Below are 19,815 nucleotides of genomic sequence, written 5' to 3'. Positions count from 1 at the left end.
TATATGATTAATGAAATCTTTGCATCTATAATATCCCACATGTATTACGGTCTTCAAAGAATGTAAACTGTGCTAGCATATGGTTGCTTGAAGGGCAGTTCCTTCTGGCAGAGGGCTACAGCACTGCTGACATTGCTTTCAGACATTTTCTTGCCTATTCTTCTATCCACAGACAAGGGAAGGAATTGATGACTGATGAAACAGAAGAATACTTATTTCATGAAATATTCCAAAATATTAAAATGTAGGTTCACAGAATCACAGAATAGTTGGTATTGAAAGGGCCCTCTGGAGATCATCTGATCCAATGCCCTTGCTCGAGCAGCTTGCCCACGACAATGTCCAGCTGGGTTTTGAATATCCCCCAAGGGTGGAGACTCCACAAACTCTCTGGGCAACCTGGTCCGGTGTTCAACCACTGTCACAGTAAAGAATTGTTTTCTTGTGTTCAAGTGGAATTTCCTGTGTTTCAGTTTGTGCCCATTGCCTCTTGTCCTGCCACTGGGAACCACTGAGAAGAGTCTGGCCCCATCCTCTTGACACCCTCCCATAAGATATTTATACACATTGATAAGATCCATCCTGACTTCTCCAGGCTGAACAGCCCCAGCTCTCTCAACCTCTCCTCATATGAGAGATGCTTCAGTTCCTTAATCATCTTTGTGGCCCTTTGCTGGACTCGCTCCAGCAGATCCATGTCTGTCCTGTACTGGGGAGCCCAGAACTGGGCCCAGCACTCTAGCTGTGGCCTCACCAGTGCTGACTGGAGAGGAAGGATCACCTCCCTTGACCTGCTGGCAACACTCTTCCTTAATGCAGCCCAGGATGCTATTGGCCATCTTTGCCATGTGGGCATATTGCTGGCTCGTGTTCAACTTATCGTCCATCAGGACCCCCGGTCCTTCTCTGCCAAACCTTGAGCTTGTTGGCCCCCAGCCTGCACTGATGCAAGGGGTTATCCCTCTCCAGGTGCAGGCCTTTGCACTTGCCTTTTTTGAACTTCATGAGGTTTCTCTCTGMCCATTTCTYCAGCCTGTCAAGGTTTCTCTGAATGACAGCACAACCATCTGGTATATTTTGATCTTTCAGATGTTGAATTCACAAAGGAAGCATGTTTTCCCTATTACCTACATAGATATAGCAGAAGTTCTACATAAATATTTGATTGTATCTGTAACCCATACTTCTGCAAAATCTGCCTATAATGTCAGTGTTTGTCATTTGCAGTGTAAGGTGATGGATTTTTTTTTTTTTTTAATAGATGTTTGCCAGTATAGAAAGGTGTGTCCCCTTAATGGAGGTTCTCCATTGATCCAGCCATCAGCTTCCGACTTCCACTTTAGCTGGAATCAAGTTCCTTATGCTGTTGGTAAGAAAATATCATCATATATCTTTTTACTGGGATGGCTCTTTTTTTCATTATGTTTGGGCTTGCACGTAGCTGTTAGAGGAATTACAACATGTATGCTAGGAACAGGCATGTTGCATTTATCATGCCACTTCAGCTAAGTTTCTGCATATGATATTTTTAAAAAGTGGAGCCTTGGGGCCAAATTCTTCCTTGCTGAACTTTCTTCTTTTGTCTTTTTTTCTATTTTTCATTTTCCATTCAGTCTACATTCTGCCAGACAGGGAGAGCGAAGTTTTCTTCAGGCTTGATGTAGCTGAATGTCCATTGATATGTTAGAGAATATTTGTCACAGAAAAGGGAGATGCCAGAATAGGTCAGATACTCAGGAACGGTTTTAATGGAATATCTGAGAAACATTTATGTTAATCATTTTTTCTTGCTAAATACTTCTTTTGCATTGCAGTTTGTGCTTTCCCTTATATTCTTGCCTTCACTACTGATTCCATTGAGATCCGGTTAGTGGTGAATGGGAACTTAGTCCACACAGCAGTTGTGCCTGAGCTTCAACTTGTAGCATCAAGGGTAAGACGCAAGAAAAGCATGTTTGTCTCTGTAAGATATTGGAATCTAATTCACAAAAAAGTTGGCGCAGTGAAAAAAGAACCAAACAAAACTGAAATGTGTGTTACTTGATGTGTGGTAACTGCTCATATGTGTGCTCTTACTTTATATCAAGTACGAAGAGAATCAGAATTCATCTCACTGTCTCTTATTGCTCCCGGTAATCCAGATCTGAGATATTTGATTGTTTAAGGGGCAAATGCTGTCTTCCACATCACAGAAAGATTCGTTTACATTGGGTAATCTTTCCGTGGCTAACCGTGGTTCACTTGGCAGCAATACCGCAACAATGGCTATAGAAAATAATGGGCAAACATTTGAGGTCTTATTCAACAGGTGATTTAGAAAGTCTGCTGTACTAATGATGAGTTCTTTGTCATTTCAGTCAGATATTTATTTTAAAGCTACTGCTGCAGTAAGTGGATCATCTAATAGCAGTTCCAAGGAAATGAGTTCAAGAAGTTCTCCTCAAACACCGATAGCATATGAAATGCCAGAATGTCCTCTTTCTTCTTTAGAAGGTAACATGGTTTCCAGGCAGCTTGGATGATGGTCTTGGATCATTCCAAGAATTACCATGTCTTAGTGCAGCAGATCTTTAGTAAATAAAAGTGAATCAGGTAAAAGATTTTGAGTTCATAGCTGAGTCCAGAAGATAGACATTTTCTATTTATCCACAGATCTGAAGCACCTGGCTGAGCTTTTCCCCCACATTATCTGCTCTGAATGCATGACAGCACTGCTTTGAAGAAATCATTTCTATAGGAAGGGATTAATTAAATTTCAGTAGCTTGATGAATCTTTGGCAATATAGCCAAGACTAAGAGTGCAAAGATACACGGTTGTGGGAAAACTTGAGACTTCATATAAACCATTCATTTCATTTAAGACCAGCTAAATTATCACTGGATGATAGTTTAGCAACTACCACTTTTGCAACCAAAAGAGTAAGAAGTCGTTCTAGCTGAAAAAGAGTTTGCACAGTCAATTTAAGGTAACATGATCTGTGAACAATCAATCAATTGGGGAACAATAATGGAGAAACAAGGGAACATCAACTAGATAATGCAAGGTGTATGTATCTCTTGCTTACTTATATCTGCTGCTGCACCCTTGTGGCAGGGGGGAAGGAGAAAGGAATCAGAATTTTAATTTTTAAAAAGCAGTGATATTTGATGGTAAATTATTTTTTTCTAGGAATTAGGCAAACACACCTATGTCACCTAAGAAGAGGAGCCATAATTTAAGGCATTTAAGATCCAGGCTCCAGTATTCCAACATATTAAAATATGTGGAAAATCTTGCACAGAGTGCAAAGTCATGGTCTTGTAGTCAGAATACCAGCCTCAGGACATGGTAATTCACTTTGCATTTCCACAGCCAGTTCATCATGTCACCAGGAGTCAGTCTTCTTTTTCTCTCTAAGCCAAATTGCCAGGCTGCAAAATTTGGTTGTATTTTTTCCTCTTCCTAGCCTGTTTATATTGAAAGGTCTCTGGGGCAAGAAAAGTCTTTGTTATTTGGATTAAAAATCATCCAGCACAATGAAGTCTGTATAACTTTTCATTTGTCAACATCAAGAACCATTACTATTGTGGAAGCGTAACATTCTTTTTTCCTTTTATGTTTCAGGTGAAGTTCCATGCAAAAACCTGTACAAAATTCCTCTCAGTAATCTGGTTGGGCGGAGCATTGAACGACCTCTGAAGTCACCTTTGGTTCCCAAGGTCGTCACTACTCCAATATCCAGTGGCAGTGCTTCTGTTCCTGTTACTCACTCGCTATCATTATCTCGTATGGAAATTAAAGAAATCGCAAGCAGAACACGTAAAGAATTGTTGGGTAAACTCCCCTCATTCTTTAGTGTACATATCAGTTACCAGCTATGACATTTTTAATCTTTGAACCACCACAGACAGATTTCTGACATGCGACCGTATTCACAAATAAGTACTACAAACAAATGAAACAGTGAGAGAACTGCTTATTTGCAAATAGTCTAGCTAGTGTCTGGTCACATATCAGGTATGATATTCTTAGCCAGCTAGAACCTACTTAGTTACTAATAGAAACCAAGGAAAGAGATCTTAATATCTTCATGAATACTTAATTTTCTTTTGAGAGTATTAAGTCTTTTATTCCTTTATTGAGGCCTCTTGGATGAGCCGATTCCCAAGACAGAAGGCCCACAGAAGCAAAAAAAGGTTCCTCGAAGACTGTCAGACCCCAAGCAGGGAGCAGTAAGATCAACTAGTAGTGACAGGTAAATATACTGGCTTGAAAAAAGAACCTAAGTTAGACTGTAAATGTTTTCAGAATTGCAGACTGTTTTTCAGACTGTTCATGCTTATCACAATGGGCTAGGGGCTGACTGAGAACTCTGTATACTAATGTGAATTTCGTACTAATGTGTTTGAGTATCTGAATATTACTATTATTGAAATGATTATACTTTCTGCTAAAGTCATTTTATGAACAAAACAAGACTAAATGGGGTTTTGTTGGGGACCTGCTGCAGACCTGTTGTTAGGATCTGCACTACTACATCTGCACTATGCAGACTTACTCGCTGTTTTCTTCATAGGGTCTTGTCTTTCCAAAAAAAATTTTGCAAAGAAACAGTAGCATTTGTCTATACAGCTCTGCTCACCTGGCCCCCTTGCCATTCTGCTGTTTTCGCTCTTCACAACCCACACTTGTGAAGAGTGGAGACAGAATTTAGCCAGGATACAATACTGAAGTAATTTTTTGTTATTTTTCTGCAATTTAAAACTATATTTGATTTGTTTCAATATTTGGAAAATATTTTTTTGGAAAAAAACTTTAACATTAGCTTTTGGGAATATTCAGATGTTTATAAATTTTATGTTTTAACTGTGTTTTGCTTACATGGTGGCAATATGAGTGGTTACTGAAGTATAGGTAAACAGAGAGAAACTCGGTTTCGATGGTATTCTGTCTTTAGTACAACTTGATTGAATCCAGAAATAGCTATTTATCCTACTTGCTCTGATCTGTGTATTTTTTTAGTGACCTTTGTCTTCCTCTTTCAGGATAATCTCCATCTCTTCTGAAAGCAATTCTGAAAAGCATCATCTTTCCACTAGTTCAGATCCTGATACTGTAGCAAACAGAGAGGAGAGCCCACCGTCTAGCTGTCCTTTTCAGCTGACTTCTTTATATGATGAAGACATCATTGACTTGAAGTGATGACAGTCTTAAAACCTTTCTTCTTTCCTTTTCTTAAAACTCTGTGAGCTCTGTAGGAATGTCACAAACACTGCTTCTAGTGATAAATGTGGCTGGAGATATTGGTGATTAATCTTTATAGAACCCATGTTGTTCTGGCTAGCTCAGCCTGACTTGGTGATGCTTACATCCTTGACGTATAGATGTTTTTTTCTCAGTTAATGAACCATTACTCTCTGTGGCATTCAAAAGGTAGGTAATCAGTGAGAGCTTTAGGCTGAAACTGAACTGAATAAAAAGTAATCCTCCTTCTGAACTTATATTTGAAGTACCTGAATGAAAGTAACATTTAGCTAAGCTGATTGCTGTTACTAGTATTATGAGTTGTTTTACAACAGTGTGTCATGTAGGAAGAAGAATTTGGTAATGTAAATCACGCCTTTTTGTTTTTTAATCTTAAAAAAAAAAAAAAGAAAAAAAAAAGGTTGTAGGCAAGGTATTTCCAAACAGTGCAGTTTGTCCTTGAAATGGTGCAGCTGTGTTATGTTCACCGAAGAATCAAGGATATTCTGTAAAGATCAGGTAAGATATGAACATGCTGCTTTCTTTGCTCTAACCTATCCATGCACATTTTTTAAAAGAAACCTGAAAACTGTTTTGGCATTAAGAATCCTTGAGCAGAAAGACTCTTTATATAAAATACAAACTTTCAAAATATTCCTTAAAATTTGAAAGTCAAAGAAATATTTTGTTTCTCCATCTGTTGGAATACTGTTCCTGTAGTGCACCTAATGATTTTCCATTACAGGCAGAAGCCAATGCTTGATTTTCTTTTTGACTACACAAGGATTCCTATGCAGGCATCAAAATTAGCTATTGTCTGCTCTTGCATTAACAGTGTAAGTCTTTGCTCCAGATAATTGTATTTTTCTAAGTGGATCCAGACTGAAGTTTCACTGCTAAGCAGCTAGTTTTCTATAATGAAATGGTCATATAAAATCTTTTGTTATGTTAAAGGACAGGATTTCATCTTTAAGGATTGTTGTTTCTTTTTAACCCTTTCCTCTATGCCAAAAATCAATTTTAAACAGTATGTTGAAAGGGTTTGCTTTTTTTTCATGAAAATGTGATGCTTCCAGACTTTTTATATATGAAGATTTTAGCTTTAGTAGCAAGTATTTCTTGCTCTATACTTAGAAATACTTCTGCTTTCTTGATTTATTTTGTAGTATCATTCATGTATCATGATTTCACTCTCTGTCCAAGCATGAATATCTGGAGATTTGTGCCTTTTTTTACTTCAGTCTGTCTGAATGTAAAACTTGTTCCAAAGTACTTTGTGCCCAGTTTATTATATGTAATGGCTTACTTGCTCCACCTAAGAAAATATGCAAGGCCTTAATTGACGGGATCGCTTCTTATTCTCAACTGCAATGTCCGATCAAGGAAAGAAGCAATATTTTTAAACAATAATCCAGGAGCAGAAGCAGTGTTAACCAATGGCTACTATTGTTTCAGGATTTTTGCACCGTAGATGTTTGGGCTATACCTTAATAAATATCTGAAAGGAAATGCTAGCTTGAAGTCTTTGCAAGAGGTTGTAAATTTTTTTTGGAGATTGTTATTTCCAGAGATTGTATTCATCTATCCTGTCCTATTTATCTGGTCAGCTAAGGTTGAAAAAAAAAATCAGTCTGAAAGTATCACATGTGATGCTTATTTTTGCTGGAAGTTGTAAACACTTCTGTGGACTCATCGAATCCACTTTAGGGAGCACTACTCACAGTAAAATAAAAAACAGAAGCATCACCTTCTCTTTTCCATAAACTGAATTCTCAGTGTAGTATTTCGCTTCTGTTGTGTGTGTGTTTTTGAAGACTGTACCAGTGTGTTGCAAAACTCAGGCTTTAGTTAAGATAAATTTTAACTGGAAACTTTACTTTGCATTCTCAGAATATCAGATTTTAAATATACTGCAGTTGTTCACTCCTGCTATTCTAGCATGACTTAACATGACTGATAGTTTGACAGTAGTTGAAGCAATGCAGGGAGTTTAAAAAGCTTGTTTTGAAGAACTTGAGCAAATACATATTTAGGTATGCTGAAAGACATAGAAAGTCCTTAGAGATGGAGCACTAGAGAGACCAAGAAGAATGGAAAAGCTTGACAGAAGATGACCCCTGGAAATGGTGGTACTTGGGATGCATATAGGTGTGGCATTTGCATCATAACCAAGACATGATTATAGTCAGAGGGCCTCAGGAAGGCAAGTTATTTTCTTTCAGCAGAATCACAGCAATGGCAATAAAGTGTTGCCCAGAATTTAAGTATCTGCAGTATATACACAAATACACATGCACACACAGACACAGGCATGGACACACACAATCTTTATCTATATATACATATGTATATATGTCTGCCTGTAATAGCAGCACTGATGGCATCTAGCAAATACTAACAAGCAGTAAAAGAATTGAAAGCAGTACTGCTAAAATTTGAATGCTTAAGCTTGACAAAAAAATGATCAGACTGACTACATGGTACTTACCTCGAACAGGATGTTGGAATAGTTTGAAGAGGGAAGCCCACATTCTGTCAGCTGGCCTTTTTTTTTTTTTTTTTTTTTTAAATCTGAATTTTATGCTGTAGCTTGACTTAATGGGTCAGATGCAAGCTGTTAGCAGGTCACATTGGTAGCTTCTCGTCCTAAAAGACGATTACTCATATAGGACAGACAGGATCTGAACACTGAAAAAAAATTACCTGTCTTTATTCCAAATGTATGCAGTAAGTGCCTTAAGACTGTCATTTCTTGAGTTTTTGCTTCTGTAATTAATCAGCATGTCTTGCAGGCATGTAGGGATAGTATCAGACCTATCAAAAGGATTTGGGAGGGATCAGGTGACATTAGTTTGGCTGTATGACTCCCAGAGACAGTAGCTGAGGCCTTAGGGCCGGTGTACATGTAGCTATTACATACTTACTGTAGGAGAGCAGCCTGGAGTGTAAGTAGGAGGTAGAGAGCACGGTAGTGATGTTCCAATTTTGTTGTGACACAAGCCACAAGAACCAAATTCCATGAAGGACCATATCGCATTTATCATATCTAAAACAGATTATTGCACAATCATGTGAAACTGTTGGCACAACTGGACATACAGCCACTGTACAAGGATGTGGGTTATTAACAGCCTCAGACTGTGCCATGAGTTACATGCAGTACACATTAATTTTATAAATGTTTGAAAAAATGAAAATAACAAACCCCTTCCTTCTAAGGAGAGATAAAAGACACAAGTACGGCTTGGAAGAGGTAGGTGCTATCAATCCCAATAGGCAGAAATATAAACTCTAGAAAGAATGGATGCATGTGAACAATCAATACCTTCAGTTGCTTGTTTTGCAAAGAAAAAGTGGTCCTGTTCTGATTACAACCCTTTCCTGGGTTTGGGGGTTTTGGTGTTGTTTTAAGTGCATAACATACAGCATGCAAGCAGCAGCCAGACCCATTAGTGCACCTGCACATGACTATTTATATACACATGCAAGCCACACATATATTTCTCATAAATAATAAATATTTGTTATTGCCTGGTAGATTCAAATGAAATCTTGAGTACTAGGCCAGTCAATTGTATAAATATTTAAGCAGTTTGTAGTATGGTGGGGAACAGTTGACCATTTAGGTAGGACCCGCAAGAAGAGCAAGACTATGGCCTAACCAGTTACATATGCTCAAAGTTGCTGCTCCTGTCATTTACTTTCTGCTGTTCTGCCAATACGTCTGTTTAGGACAAGCCAGTTTAATGCTAATGCATGCTTTCCTAAAGGTGTGCACTTATTACTTGTGTTTACAGCCGCAGGAGCTTTCCCAGCCAGATCTGTTGGGTTTTTTTTCTGCATTTGGGAAGTATTTCTTTTATGTTTGTGATGTCTCTTGCAAGTTTTAAATGACTAAAAGTACTAAGCATATATAAAAACCTAACATAACTTGATCTTACAACAAACATCATCCCATTTGCAAGTGAAAAGGTGTTTTGGTATCATTTTTGTTGCTGTCTGTGTATGAAACTAAGTACCATACTATATTACCATTGTTAACAATTTGGTGTCACAGTTCATATGCCCAGTGCCTGCCAATTATGTTAAAGCAGAATTTTCTAATAACCTACCTAATTTTTGTGAGGGAATAAACTATACCCTGAGAACTAAGTACCTAATACTAAGGATACAGGAAACGTTCTGTGACTGTCTGCAGCACTGTACTAGCATGCAGGATAGAAAGTATTTTTACTGTTAACATACAGGAGAGCACAGTAGCTTTGCCAGGCTGTACAATGCCTAGCTGTTTCACTTTGCTGCTGACCTGTAACTGACTGACTCCTGTTTGCTGCTTAAAATTACATTAGCACATAATTTGAAGAGAAAAGAGTATTTTTTTGCATATTTATTTATAGCTTTGTTAGCTATTTATCTGGTTGAATGAAAATGTTATCAACTTGAAATGTCAGTTTTAATGAAGTTTTTGAATGTTAGCGGTTTGCTTTGTACTTTAATAATTGCATATTGTTAAGACTGTTGCTAAATTTCTGTGATGAAAAACTATTTACCACCACTTGTCTTAAAATTTGATGTATTGCCATTGTTTTTAAATGTCGTGCTAATGTGTATGTTTTGTGTTTTAGATGTAGCATCCAAATAGAAACATTCCTATCAATCATAGCTAGAACTGGTTTAAGTGCAGTGTATCGCCTTTCTGCAGGGCTAACAGACACCATTTATTCCTTCATCTATAATAAACAATAAATTTGACATCACTTATTTCTCTTACACTTGCAGGACTAATGACTTTTCTAAACTTGGCTTATTAAACAACAGAAGTTAAAAGGGGGCAGGTAGTATGGTACTAGGGTAGACAACCCTGTATTACTGTTTCCACCATTTATATTCTGTAGAGACTTTGCTTCAGAGGATGCAATTCATTTATGCAAGTGCTGTGTCACACCAATGACATTAGTATTTGAGGCTTGAGCATAACACATCATTGACAGCATCGCTGTAGTGCTGGCAAGAGGTTCCAGAGGTCTTTCTTTCAGACTTTCAGAAACCTGCTTTAGTTGCAGATCTTTACCCCTTAAATTAATGCTGTAGAAGATACTTTTCTTTTTTTCTCGCAAATGGTGCACTCTTTCATTCCAAAAGATTGTCCTCTAGAAAAGAGATACTCTTGACTCAATTCTGAAAATATATTCTGGTGAAAGTTAAACCCTTTCTCGTAATTAAAATTCATTCCTAGCTTACTTGACATTCATAGGAAAAATGATGTCTGTCAAAAACACTAGTTACACTGAAGATGCTTCACACTGGAATGTTTCTTAAGACAGTACTTAAACTACTGTCATTTCATTAAACAAGTTAGCTGAAACCCACTATGCTGATAGAATAGTTTCAGTTGACATGTCTTGAAAATAGGGACATGCATCAACCGTTATCTGGAAACACAAGCATAGAGAGGCTATTCATGTTACTACAAGATCAGACAAAGATTCTAGGTGCCTTCAGTAAGCAATGAAGTTCTGCTGTTGTCCCTCTATACCGATCTTAGACTAAATCATACAGCACAGGTATAGCAGTGATGTTCATCTAGTGTAACTTTATACAAAGAAGGGAGAAGTTTACACTGAGACAAACTTGTCTGAAGACATTCAACTATTTACAAACATTGTGCAATTGTCATGCAACCACAGAGTTAGCAGCTGTTACACAAGTATGGTAATTCAGCTCTCCTAGCTCAAGGCAGCTTTTTGAGGTCTTGATAAACTTACAAACTCCACCATCTCAAAAGACAGCTTAATCCTAATGCACATGAAAGCAGATCCTTCATATCTAGTCAGGATAAAGACTTCCATGGTCATTATTCCATGGTCAGAAATCCCAGACATGCAAGCAGATACACAAATAAAGGAAACAGCATAGTGGTCTGAAGTTAACAAGAGCCAGGCTGTATCATTAGTTTCTTCTCTGTAGCATATGCCACAAAAGGAGTTAGCAGAGCATGTATATTGGAGCAAAGGAATTAAATTTTACAAATTTAATCTTTATTCACATCTTCCAAAAAAACAAACAAACAAAAAAAAACACTGGACAAAGTATTTAACATTCTTACTTGATCATTATAGCCAGTCTGGACTAAGTGAATGGAACCCAGGAACTAAAGAAAAAGAATACATCCAAGACCTGTACAAGGGAGCATATGTATTAATAGGCAGAAATGCTAAAGTGTGTGCAGATTCCCTTTTTTTTTTTTTTTAAATAAACAGATTTTTCTCAAATTGTGTCACTGAGAAGTCTGCCAAGTGATGCAGATAGATAGTTTAACAATGGCACCATAATTCATGATATGAAAGTTTCATATCAGTATAAGAGCCTCAGGTTTAAGATCTTCTGAAGTAGGCTTCAATTTGTTCCAGGGTCCGTCCTTTTGTTTCAGGAACATAAAAGGCTGTGAAAATTACATTCATGCAACAGAAGGCAGAGAAGAGCCAGAACGTGCCATAGGATGTTAAGAAATCCTAGAGGAGGGGAAACAGGGAAAAAAAAATTATAATCAATACTGCAGATCTACAGCTCTGTACTGCTAGAGAACACTGTGGCCCAAGGTTTTCTCAGGAGCATCTTTAATTAAAGTTTCCCTATGAAAAGGAAATTCTGATTGTAGTTTATGATGCTTACTATAAGATCATGAAATTCCTTGGTTACCAAGAAAGCCATAACCCAGTTTGTTAACACACAAGCACCGCTGGAAATGCCTTTAGCTTTAAGTGGAAAAATTTCAGACATCACCAGCCATGGGATGGGACCCCAGCCGAGGGCAAAACCTGCAATTACAAACAAAAGAGAATAAATGCAAGTTAAGCATATTACAAAGAAAAGACTGAATGATGCCCACATTAGTCAAGTAAGGTATATGGTTTTCACCATGATTCTAGAAACTCAATACAGGAAACTAGTAAGTTATTTTAGGGCAGCAGTGTAAATGCTGATGCACTTCATGTCAAATTATTTATAAAGGTGTTCTTAACAGGCCAAACTTCTTGCTAAGAGGTCTCTGAAGTGGTAGACTTAAAAATTAACCTTGCATCTAACTGCAACTGCCTTGTACCATCACAGAACTCAGCATGGCTCAGATGCTCCCACAGACTGATTTTGATTAATGACTGTAAAGCAATTCAACCTGAGCAATTCCTACTTACTATTAGCACAAGGAGGTATAAACTGATTTCCTAGGATTTGGCTTAACTGCTTAACTCCTAGCTCTACCACCAGGATTGTGAATGGTCAGCCCAACTTTGCATTATACACTACAAAGCTCTGTTGAAGACAAAACTCATCTTTAATGTGACAAACCTGTTACTTTCACCAGAAAGTTTGTTTTGTGTAAGCTCTGCTTAGAAGCCTGTCCCACTTACCAGCAACAAAGAGCCCTAGGCTCACTACAGCAAGCCACGATAGGCTACTTTCGGTTCCCAGGGATACTGTATTTAAGGTGAAGAGTAGATCAGGATGTGATGAGTTGTTTGGAGTTGGAAGGACCATTTTAAAGTAAAGGCCAAACAATGCAGTACTGAGAGCCATGATGATCCCTGAAAAAGTAAGCAATAACCAAGTTGTCATTGATTGCCACTTGTGTACTCTTTTGGGAGAGAACATAGTTGGTCAGACAAATATAAGGTTTGCTGGCCCTGGCAGAAATGTTTCTTACATGATTGATAGTGTTCTTGGGAACAAACACTGGACTTGACAAAACTGAAAGATCCCAGACATAATCATTTTAAGCATAGTCAAACACAATATAGTCTTCACAGCAGTCATTACTATTGAATTCAGTGTGCGGCACAATTGTATCAAACGATTAACTTTCTCTAGAAAATTTACTTGATAAGTTAAAAAATACATGTTACTAAATAGCACATTGTTCCATGAAAGTAGCAGCAGACATGGATAAATGAAGGTATTACTTTGAAATGGCCATTTGTTGCTAACCCAGATATAAGTACTTATTGTGTTTAATAAGATTCACTGTCATAAAGATGATTGCAGTAATAAGAACTGTCTCAGTAACATAGCTACTTCAAAGTAAAAACTTGCCTGATAAGATGACAAAAGATAGCAAAATGTGGTTCCAAGAGGTCTCACCTACAATCTGTATATAAATCTCCTAACTACTCAAAACCTTTTTACTCCAAGCATGACGATTTCCTCTTCCTCTTTTGAATCACAGTTTAAGTCTATAGTTATTTCAAATTACAGAGCAAACGACTTAAAATGCATGTTAGTTATAATACTTAAATCCCTCAGAACACTTTTTGTTACTATACATAAAACTATATTTCTTACTGAACAAAATTCAGTAACACCAGAAATAAAGTTTAGACTTCCTTGAAGATCTGACATATTACCACTTAATCCAAACTGAGGAAGTGTTTTTGGCATGCTACTTGACTTGTTGCCAGACTCACTAGAAAAATCATCATGAAAAGGTTTAGAACTACTAGTTCATAAAGGTATTATTTACATTCAATTTAGTCAAGATTAACAGCTTTAGGTAAGGACCAAAAACATGCAACAGGAAAACCTGGGATTCCACGGTGGCTCTTAAATTTACATGCAACACAAAGTGCATCCACCTGGCCATTTATGCTGATTAAAACCCTCATTTTGTATAGCCCTTAAGATATGACTATGTTTTACCTGATATGTAAAGCAGTACTTTTCGTCCAGTTTTATCTATAATAAGTGCAGCTACTGCAGTGAAACATACTTGTATGGAACCCACAACAACGGAAGCCATTCTGCTGTCCTGAAATAAAGTAAGAGGTAGGGAGAAGGATTCGCTATTCAGACTGATAAGATCACTTTTCGCACATGACACATGCATTTGTTTCTTGAATCTGGGACAAACTATGCCACAGGACTTACCAAAGGGGGGGGGGGGAAGCAACAGCAATAGATACTATTAGAATTTTATTTGAGGTCATTTAAATGAAAGACTGACAACAGGAGCGGGGAAACGCATTGACAATTTACACAACATAGTGATCATTTAATAACTTTTAAAAGAAGCCACAACTTCTTCCTGTAGTTTTACTTTCTCTGAAGCAGAGGATTTGCAACTAATTAAAAAAAAAAAAAAATCTACATACAGGGATGACTATAACAGAATTTTGTACCAGTAGCAAAGTTTCAGACCAGCAACCTGCAACAAACTTCCCCCAAAAAGCATAATGTTCAGGTATGCCAGAGTAACACAGTCAAGAGGGCCTCTGTAATCCAGAACAAAAAAGCCCACCGAAACCCAAACCCTGTTTTTTATGACACAGAAAGGATCATCATCAAGTCACTTTGTTACATGATCTAGACTTACTCTAGCACTGCCTAAGCTCAAACTATAGGCACGCTTGCCCATTTGCAAATGCACTCCAATTACCTTGAAATTTGCAGCTTCAAAGATAGTTTCTGCATAAAACATAACTGCATTAATGCCTGTTACTTGCTGGAAGAACATCAGTGCCACACCAATAAGAAGTGGCCTGTGGATTGAAGGATTCTTGAACTCTGAGAAACTCAATCCCTGTTAAAAGATTAAGCAATAATTCAGTGGAAAATTCAATCCTTTAAATGAAAGAACAAAGAACTTCCTTGGAAGATTTCAGTCTGTTCAAAAACATTAAGTTCCTCTTTAGCCTAAATGCCCCCCCCCCAATGCCTTGGTAGTAAGATAGTTTACATTTGAAATATCTGAGGACTCCATAAAAAGAAATTCTTCCCCTTTTCTCAGGTTCTAGAGACACTAATTGAGCCACAGTATTGGCAGAGTATATGGAAGTATCCTTCAAAAACAAAGTGGTGAATTCAAAAGTCCATGAATGTGAAATTAGATTTCTCTGACTTCTCTGGCACCTTCTTACTTGCTATTATTAAAATGAATAAACCTTTGTAGAGAAAGCTAACATGAATGAATTCATGGTTTACAGATTAGACATGTCTGCTTAAGGAGGCTGTTAAATAACATCTCATTACAAGGGACTAAATTATTCTATTACAGAGATGCAAGAGGAAATGCAATTGTATAACAAAAAAATAGGAAATTAGGGTTAGGTGTTGAATAGCTTGAACAATCTATAAAATTGTTAAATAAGGTGGAAAAACTAGATAGCTGTCACATAATTAAGAACAAGATCATGAACCTGACTGCTACTGATGCGCATCTATGGCAGCCAGCGGTGATAGTAGTTACAGCTGAGAGGTAAAGATTCTTGCAATCTTATTTGCTTCTTAAGTACAATTTGGCTGAGGAAACGTGTTTGGACAGCCATCTGTAGAAGAGGCTATTAAGCTAAGCTATGGTAAAACCTTTAACTACACTGTACACTTTCATATATTGTGTCTATACACAAAGTTTTTACTGTATATCAGATTCTCCTCACCTCCTCCTCAACATTAGCTTCAATCTGCCTACATTCCCATTCATGATCCACGTGTGGTCCCCGCAGAAACTGTAAAGAAGCTATGGCTTCTGAACGTTTGTTCTGATTCAGCAGAAATCTTGGTGTTTCAGGCATGAAGAACATGAACAAAAGCATTATGCAGGATGGGAAACAACAGAACACTGCCAGCCAGCGCCATTTTAGTGTTATTCCTGGACAACAAAAAGGAAAGAAAGAGGACTGTAAACATCTGCTGTACAAACAAATTAACATATACTTTCAATTCCTTAGTGTAGTTCTTCTATTACATGTACTAATTCTTTGCTGCAGTCCAGAGCCCTAACCCCAATACCTGCAATGTAGGCTCCCAGTATGCCAGTCACCACCATCAGTTGAACACAAGAGCCAAGCATACCACGAATTTTAGGATGAGATACTTCAGAAATATATACCTAAAACATAGGGAGAAAATACCTAAAAATTACTCCTATGCAATTTTGGATCAAGGATTTGAAAAGTAATTTTTTTCTGAAAAATATGGGTCTGTTTTCCAGTAACTCCCCTCCTCAAAAAAAGCCTCAGTAAAATGGAGTAAGTAGAAAAGTACCATCTCAGAAATTCATACTGCCATTACGAAAAACCCTGGAAAGAAAGGAAGCCCTGAAACACAAGAATGCTGATGATCTTTGGTAAACTGCAGTACCAGCATCTGTGACGGTGTGCTCCTTCCCCCCCCCTCCCCCCAGTAATGTGCTCTCCCCCCCTCAACCTGACCTCTCTGTAAACAGCACCTATGTAGGGGCTAGTTGAGCATGTGCCGTCTAGAATGCAAATACGACCAAGAGTCAATCATCTACCCCCCCCCCCCCCATAAATAGGGGCCAGCCCAAAGCCCATTGAGCTCTCCTGCACGGCAGCAGGCTGCACTGCAGAACCTCCCCTTGAGCAGGGACACCTCTCAAGGTTACTCCTCGAGGTTGAGAGATTCCTTACCCGCGACAGATCCTCGGTAAGTGATTAATAGCATGCTGAACTTTTGCGAACTTCATGAAACTTTCCTGAGTTATAGCTCTGACTAATTGCGCACATAATCCCTTAGACATAAACCGTTGACCAAGTCTGGGACTAAGACTGGATCCAGCCGCACCTAGGCTCCTCTCCAAAGGAGTTTAGAAAGCAAGAGGGTCCAGTCTGAACCTCGTGACTCAACAGGAGGGTCTTCGTTGCACACGCATCTGACCCTGTCCTTCATGCAGTAAATAACCGAGTGAACCTTGCCAATCGAACCTGTTAAATTGTTCTTATTTACGATTGAACTTTGTTAAGTCGCTGTCTTACTGCAATAAATGTAGTGCTGCTTCCCTCTTATGAGTGAAGTGCATCACTCCTTTCGCGACAGCATCCCAGAAATGAAAATAATCTTGCATTATTAAGGACTTTTGGCCACATTCAACAAGAAATGCATCCTCGCAAAAGGGCCTGGGTGCCTGGAATAGTTTTTGCATAAACACATAGCCTGAGCCACAAATAAAACTCTTTGCAAATGAAAGTTTTACAAGTTTAATTCAACATGAAGAGCTCAAATTATTTCATCTTCCATGAAGGCCAAAACTGACAGCTCTTGTCCTACTATACATTATATGAACAACCTCACATCTCATCCAATATTTGGGATCAACTTAAACTGCTCAGCTAATTTTTATACATTGATCTCAAGTGCACAGTTACAGTTTAGTTGAATGCATAAAAGAAAAATCCCTCATATATAGGCACACAATTCTTTCCAAAGTTACAGCTCTTAGTTGTTCAGATGGAAAACAAGCAACTCTTGGTTCAAAAATTATTTTAAGCTACAATCACATGGTGTTAGAGATCATACTCCCCTCCCTCATCACTGCAGTCAAATCTTTTCCTGTTGGCTGTAGGTTAAATCCTTTACATAAGGGAACTTAGAGCTCAGCTTCATGAAACAAAGAGAAAGCAGACAGAACTCCTCCAAAGACACTAACACACCAGACTAAAAAAGCATATTTTCAACAATAAGCAAGCTACACAGGATTATCAATCTAAATATTTATAAAAATAATACTAAAATAAGATTTGGTGGAGGGGGTCCTAAATGATAAAGAGTTAGTATTTATTCAGTAGTGCATTATAAATATTTCTTATCCTTTCATTTTTAGCATTCATATCACTTCGAGAGCTGAAAATGCTGGACCCACCAGAAAGGAAACAAACGTGAATATTAGGTGGTTTATTTCATACTACCACCTATTCAGCTAGTTCCAGATGTCAAATAAATACTAAAGAAGAAAAACAACAAAAGGGCATGAATTCTTTCCATTTCCCTACTGCACAAATATTTCTGGATGCAAGGGAGAAGTTAATGTTCAGAAGGTAAGAGTTGAATCAGAATTCACTGCTTGACATTGTGCTAGAATGAGACAGCAACCATAATTTATTTGGCAAACCTAAGAAGCTTGGTGAAATACAAGATATTTTCAGACTACTAGAAGCAGATGGTAATAGCAAACAAACCCCCAAAACTCTAATGATATATATACGAGGCATTTGGAGAGAAAAGTGAATGACTAGACAATAGCAAAACATAAATAGAAACAGATAAGGGGAAAAAAAAGGATTAAAAAAAATGAAAGATCACATCACTGTATTATGAATGCATAGTACAGAAATATCACTAGAGGAGACAAAACTTATTTTGCTTGTTTTTAATCAAAAAGAAAATATGAATAAAACAACATGATTCTATGTTGCTTTAAAAATCAGCTTCTCCTAAATCCACAAACTACATTGGCTACAGTTGCTCACTTATTTCATCCAAGCCACTAAGAAATGACAAAAAAACAAAAACAAAAAAAACACCCCAAACCAGCATCCCCCCAACAAAACACACAAAAAACACTCTAAGCAAAAAAAGATGCCTTACTTACTGGAACAACAAGTGAAGTAATTCCACTGGCTAAGCCGGTCAGTATTCTTCCAAAATAAAGCATCCAAATATTCTGAGCAGAAATAATAACTATATATCCAGAAACATATGGTATTGAGCACAGCATTAGACTCAGTTTTCTCCCAACTTTATCCACAAGATAGCCTCCCAGTACTCCTCCAGCAGCAGCTCCTAATGTTACTACAGACTTCAGAAAATAAGTAAAAAAAAAAAATTAAAAAATTATATATGTGTGTGTATCAGACTCCAATTTCTTGAAACATTTTGGAAAGTAAATAGCAGCTTCTAAACAAAATAGGCAAATATGCAGAGGTGTTTTGAAAAAAAAAAACAAAGTTAACATTAGCTTCTTCATCAAAACATAGTCCAGAATTACTCCTCACCATGAATGAACAGCAAATAATTTTTAGATTAAATACAAAGATCTTTCAATGAAGAAAAAAAATAGCAGCATCTCTTTATCCATCTACAATGCTGTCTGTTCAAACAACTATTCAAAATGTTTCAAAGCCCTGGAGAAGTTACCATCTTGACTAACCTGGAGTCCAGTCTGCATCCAAAAAGCAGATATACCCTGTGTAGATGGTCTGCACCTAATTTATGAAAAAGTTAATTCTCTATGGTCCCTTGACAGCTACAACTGAGAAAGCTGAGAACTGTCAGAAGACATTTTAGCACCAAAAAGTAGTTCAATCAATAGGGCCATCTTTTAGTATGTGCTGAGATTCATCAGACAGTAACATCACTGTTATCCAGGAAAAATTTGAACCAATCACTGAGTTTAGGGAAAAAAAAATAAGTCTGGGTTTCATTACTAACATTTACATTTATGGTCCTCCTAAAGGAAAGTAAGGCCCCCTCATATAAATATTTGCCAGACCTACACTTTCAACTGAAGTCACCTCATGCTAATGCATCCTACAGAGACTTACCCCAAACCACGACGCTTGATTGCTGTCCAATCTTAGTTTAGGATCGTTGACTTTACTCAGCTCTGGAATAACAGGTGAGCTATAGCCTAGCACGAAGCCAAAGCTAAGAGGTCCCAAGACAGCAGCGAAGGTGGCAAGATACAGCTTCTTGTTCTGCACTCTGAGGTGGAAGAGGCCGAAAAAGATCACGTCGCCCCGCGTGCCGGCTCCGGCCCCGGCGCCCACCACGAGACGCCCCCGCCCGCCGAGGGGGGCCGGGGC

The 19,815-nt window shown here is 37.9% G+C and overlaps 2 protein-coding genes across 8 annotated transcripts in view; one reads left to right on the top strand and one right to left on the bottom strand.

The window, feature by feature from the left end:
- Positions 1-9,996, top strand: part of GARNL3 (GTPase activating Rap/RanGAP domain like 3) — a 58,674-nt gene extending 48,678 nt beyond the window's left edge. For 6 of the 7 annotated variants that reach the window (XM_026090259.1, XM_026090245.1, XM_026090225.1 and 3 more), the window contains 6 exons: positions 1,262-1,369; positions 1,815-1,933; positions 2,358-2,493; positions 3,605-3,814; positions 4,124-4,235; positions 5,026-9,996. In XM_026090259.1, the coding sequence (XP_025946044.1) occupies positions 1,262-1,369; positions 1,815-1,933; positions 2,358-2,493; positions 3,605-3,814; positions 4,124-4,235; positions 5,026-5,182 (842 nt within the window). In that variant the 3' untranslated portion in view covers positions 5,183-9,996. The remainder of the gene's footprint in view (positions 1-1,261; positions 1,370-1,814; positions 1,934-2,357; positions 2,494-3,604; positions 3,815-4,123; positions 4,236-5,025) is intronic. The other variant, XM_026090236.1, reaches the window with a different exon arrangement.
- A 1,244-nt stretch (positions 9,997-11,240) lies between these two features.
- Positions 11,241-18,662, bottom strand: SLC2A8 (solute carrier family 2 member 8). The gene is made up of 8 exons (XM_026090281.1): positions 18,603-18,662; positions 16,004-16,125; positions 15,652-15,863; positions 14,652-14,795; positions 13,916-14,024; positions 12,634-12,807; positions 11,897-12,042; positions 11,241-11,736 (listed from the first exon to the last, which is right to left on the bottom strand). The coding sequence occupies exons 2-8, from the start codon at positions 16,062-16,064 to the stop codon at positions 11,599-11,601; spliced, it is 984 nt and encodes a 327-aa protein (XP_025946066.1). The 5' UTR covers positions 16,065-16,125; positions 18,603-18,662; the 3' UTR covers positions 11,241-11,598.
- Positions 18,663-19,815: the final 1,153 nt, after the last annotated feature.

This window comes from Apteryx rowi, unplaced genomic scaffold, assembly GCF_003343035.1.
Source record: "Apteryx rowi isolate R43461 unplaced genomic scaffold, aptRow1 scaffold_120, whole genome shotgun sequence".
Classification (NCBI taxonomy): Eukaryota; Metazoa; Chordata; class Aves; order Apterygiformes; family Apterygidae; genus Apteryx; species Apteryx rowi.
This window is presented reverse-complemented; position numbering and strand designations above follow the sequence as displayed.

Bases quoted from the DNA above. Each gene is read 5' to 3' on its own strand.
- SLC2A8 (XM_026090281.1), bottom strand. From the start codon at position 16,064: ATGCTTGGCTCTTGTGTTCAACTGATGGTGGTGACTGGCATACTGGGA. The intron at 12,808-13,915 runs GTAAAACATAGT...TTACTTTTTCAG, and splicing joins AGTACTGCTTTACATATCAG to GGATCATCATGGCTCTCAGT. The intron at 11,737-11,896 runs GTAAGCATCATA...CCCCTCCTCTAG, and splicing joins AGGAATTTCATGATCTTATA to GATTTCTTAACATCCTATGG.